The sequence below is a fragment of the Galeopterus variegatus genome, unplaced genomic scaffold (assembly GCF_000696425.1).
Source record: "Galeopterus variegatus unplaced genomic scaffold, G_variegatus-3.0.2 Scaffold1931, whole genome shotgun sequence".
In the NCBI taxonomy this organism is placed as follows: Eukaryota; Metazoa; Chordata; class Mammalia; order Dermoptera; family Cynocephalidae; genus Galeopterus; species Galeopterus variegatus.
This window is the reverse complement of record NW_007728042.1, coordinates 349,903-353,479: the sequence shown is the minus strand read 5'-3', so window position 1 is coordinate 353,479 and position 3,577 is coordinate 349,903. Positions and strand designations below refer to the sequence as shown.

General features: G+C 36.0%; 1 protein-coding gene across 1 annotated transcript in view; it reads left to right on the top strand.

Moving 5' to 3' along the window:
- The window catches only part of COL14A1 (collagen, type XIV, alpha 1), a 165,143-nt gene that overhangs the window by 77,730 nt on the left and 83,836 nt on the right, over positions 1-3,577 (top strand). Inside the window, exons 24-26 of the mRNA XM_008579625.1 lie at positions 684-848; positions 1,429-1,467; positions 1,635-1,773. Coding sequence (XP_008577847.1) covers positions 684-848; positions 1,429-1,467; positions 1,635-1,773 — 343 coding nt within the window. The remainder of the gene's footprint in view (positions 1-683; positions 849-1,428; positions 1,468-1,634; positions 1,774-3,577) is intronic.

Here is a 3,577-nt window from a genome sequence, read left to right as displayed (position 1 = left end):
GGAGCGCCGCCACGCTTCCCAAGCGGCGCACTATCCAGTGCGCCACCGGGCTGGCCCCAACATTTTGAAGATCCCTTGTATTATGAAAGGGACTTGTTACAAATGTCCAGGAAGAGAGTGCCTCGTTACAGAAACTCCTTGGCCTCCTCACCTGCACAATGAATATTCTCATAGGACTTTTGTGAAGATTAAATTGTATAAAATATGCCTGGCAAACAGTAGTTTAATATTTATTTTGCAAGTATTGGATGGTCACCCACCTTAGGTTTCTAGGCCTATTAATATCTCAGTCTCTTCCAGAAAAAAAAAAAAACTGAGAAAAACTTGGTTTATCTGTTTCAACTGTACTTCATCCAATAAATGTTAAAATAGCTATTAAAAAATATGCAACCATAAAGATGTTACTCAAATGAGAACTATTTTGTTTTAAGCACTAACTAATCGGGACATTAGCCTTCTTGAGTTTCTTTAAAATGGAAAATTTCTGTAGGGGATGGCAGAATAATTATCACATAATGAAATATGTGCATGCAGAATTCTGATGAACTGTAAAGAAGGAATTATCCACCCCCGCTGGCCTTCCTAAATCAACAGAACTTAAACATTTGGATGTGTCTTATATTGCATTATTTGTATTTTTTTAAATTTAAACTAATCAGAAGTCTGTTCCTCTTCTGCCACAGGCTACAACATTTTTGCAATTGGTGTGGCTGATGCAGATTACTCGGAGTTGGTTAGCATTGGCAGTAAGCCCAGTGCACGGCACGTCTTCTTTGTGGATGACTTTGATGCCTTTAAGAAAATTGAAGATGAGTTAATTACTTTTGTCTGTGAAACCGCATCAGCAAGTTAGTTCTTTGGAATTTGTACCTACTTTGTTTAAAGCCCGAACTATTTCATACTGGTTAAATGATAAGTGCCGTCTTGATCTGAGGAAAGGATATTGACTTCCAGAGCTATTGTTATGCAGACATTAAGTGTTATGATTTTGAACATATGGAAATAAACCTCCCCTCGGTTTAATGTTTTAGGTTGATAAAGACCTTCCCTTATCAGATGAGAGTCTGTGTTTAAAAGCAACTGTGCTTAAACAGAGGTAGCAAATAGTTTTTGAAAACGTATTAAGATAGCTCATCAGTGTCACACATTAGAAGTGAGATGTCTCCTAACACATGCTCTTAAGTGATGGCCTTTGATTTTAATGGACCCAGGAGAGGAGAAGGAAGCTGTGGTCCTTTGGTTTTAATAGGGGACATTAGAGCACTTCAATCTTTGGGAGATATAGAAAAACCATAGCCACATCTGATTTGGAGTCCCTCCACAATTGACTTCTGGAAAGATTATGTTAGTTTCCTGTTCTCAGGACAGGGAAGGAGTAGGTTTGGAAAATACCTAAATTAGGTTTTTATGTATTTTTTTGTTTTCCAGCCTGCCCACTGGTGCACAAGGATGGCATTGACATTGCAGGTATGCATTATCACAATTTTTCCAAGCAAAAATATATTAGATAACTCCCATTTGGAGTCCAGGTTTCTGTTTTTTTTTTTCTAATCCTTATTAGCAACATTTTGAAATTTAAAATCCTAAACTGCCTGTTTATTCTTTTTCTCTGTCTATTTTTTTTTCTTTTTTAGGATTTAAGATGATGGAAATGTTTGGTTTAGTTGAGAAGGATTTTTCATCAATGGAAGGGGTTTCCATGGAGCCTGGTACCTTCAGTATGTATCCATGTTATCAACTCCATAAAGATGCTCTGGTTTCCCACCCAACCAGGTATATTTCCATTACAAGATATTAAAGCCAATTATTTGTTTATTATATCTCAATGTGAAAATGATGTCAACTTGAAATATGTTGTAATAGTTCCTGGTAGGATTTTTCATGATTTTTAGAACAGTTGAGGTTTACATTTCTTTGTTTAAAAGCATCAGACTTACACTTAATACTGGTTGAACTTTATCATCTAATGATCTGAGAAAATACAAACAGTTGATACATATATAGCAGTACAATATATCAGGCATTGTTCTAAATGCTCATGTATATTAACTCACTCAAGTCTCCAAAGAACCCTATGAAGTAGGTTAAATTATGAGGGTACTTCAAACAGTTCGTGAAAAAAATAGAATTAAAAGATAATACAAATCTTTCTATGAACTTTTTGAACTATCCTCATACTATCTCAATTTTACAAATGATAAAATTGAAGCACAATGAGGCTAAATGACTTGAGCAAGAGATCACAGTGTTAAATGGCAATGCTGGGGTTTGCACCCAGCAATCAGGCTTTAGAGCCCAGGCCCTGAACCGTTTCATGATAGTGCCATAATTCCGATGGTTTTATCTCTGAGAAGTCATAACAGGAACTCCAGAGAGCTGAAGAGTAGTATTAGGTTCAGCAATCAGGCTTTAGAGCCCAGGCCCTGAACCGTTTCATGATAGTGCCATAATTCAGATGGTTTTATCTCTGAGAAGTCATAACAGGAACTCCAGAGAGCTGAAGAGTAGTATTAGGTTTATGTAAAAGTCACATTATCCAGCCACTTTACAGACAGTCTGTGTTGCACATAGAAATTCATGGGTCCATTTGCAGCAATTCTGCAGAGTCCTGAGGTCCTTAAGGTTATAGGTTGGGAATTCCTGGTTTAAGGGGTTATTCTCAAGATGTCATTTGCTACTTTATGTTCCAAATCATCATCTGTTTTTGTCTCAAAATGCCATTAGTAATTTATGTAGACATTTTAGAGTGTTCAAATTTTGCTATACTGTGCACATGGACATGAAAAAGTGGGAAACATCACATTAGGGTATTAAATTCATCTTTCCAATTTATAAAAAAGTTGCTTTTCTATCTCCCTCAAAGATATCAAAGATTTGTTATGCTTTATTATGAGGAGTAATATTTGAAATAAGCAGAACTTCACTACTAATTAAAAATATTTTTTGTTTTATGTGTAGCCCCATTTGAAATAAGCAGAACTTCACTACTAATTAAAAATATTTTTTGTTTTATGTGTAGCCCCATTTGAAATAAGCAGAACTTCACTACTAATTAAAAATATTTTTTGTTTTATGTGTAGCCCCATTTGAAATAAGCAGAACTTCACTACTAATTAAAAATATTTTTTGTTTTATGTGTAGCCCCATTTCCTAAAAAAAAATGTTAGGAATGACATGCAGAATATATGTGGTTTTAGATAAACCCAAAATCTGATGTTCCCTTTGGCAGGATTTTTTCCACACTGTCTAGAGATGAGTATTAAAATGGGTATTTAAAAAGACATTTCTGGAGGCCTAGCCAAAAATGTGAATTGCTGAAATCTCATCCTCTAATATTCCCCCGAAATTGCTCATCCAGTCAGCAAGGCCCTCCACCTTGTGACATTCAGTTATCAATTCCCAGCTCTTACCTACGCAGCCTGTCACCAGCATTGCACAGGTGATCACTTCTTCCTCCTGGACTCACTGGGCTTTTGGGGCACACGCTTTCCTAAGTTTCTGCCTACGTTACCAGATTTCTTCATGTGGAAGAAACCAAGCCTTCTCCTCAATCTCTTTTTTTTTTTTTTTTTTTTTT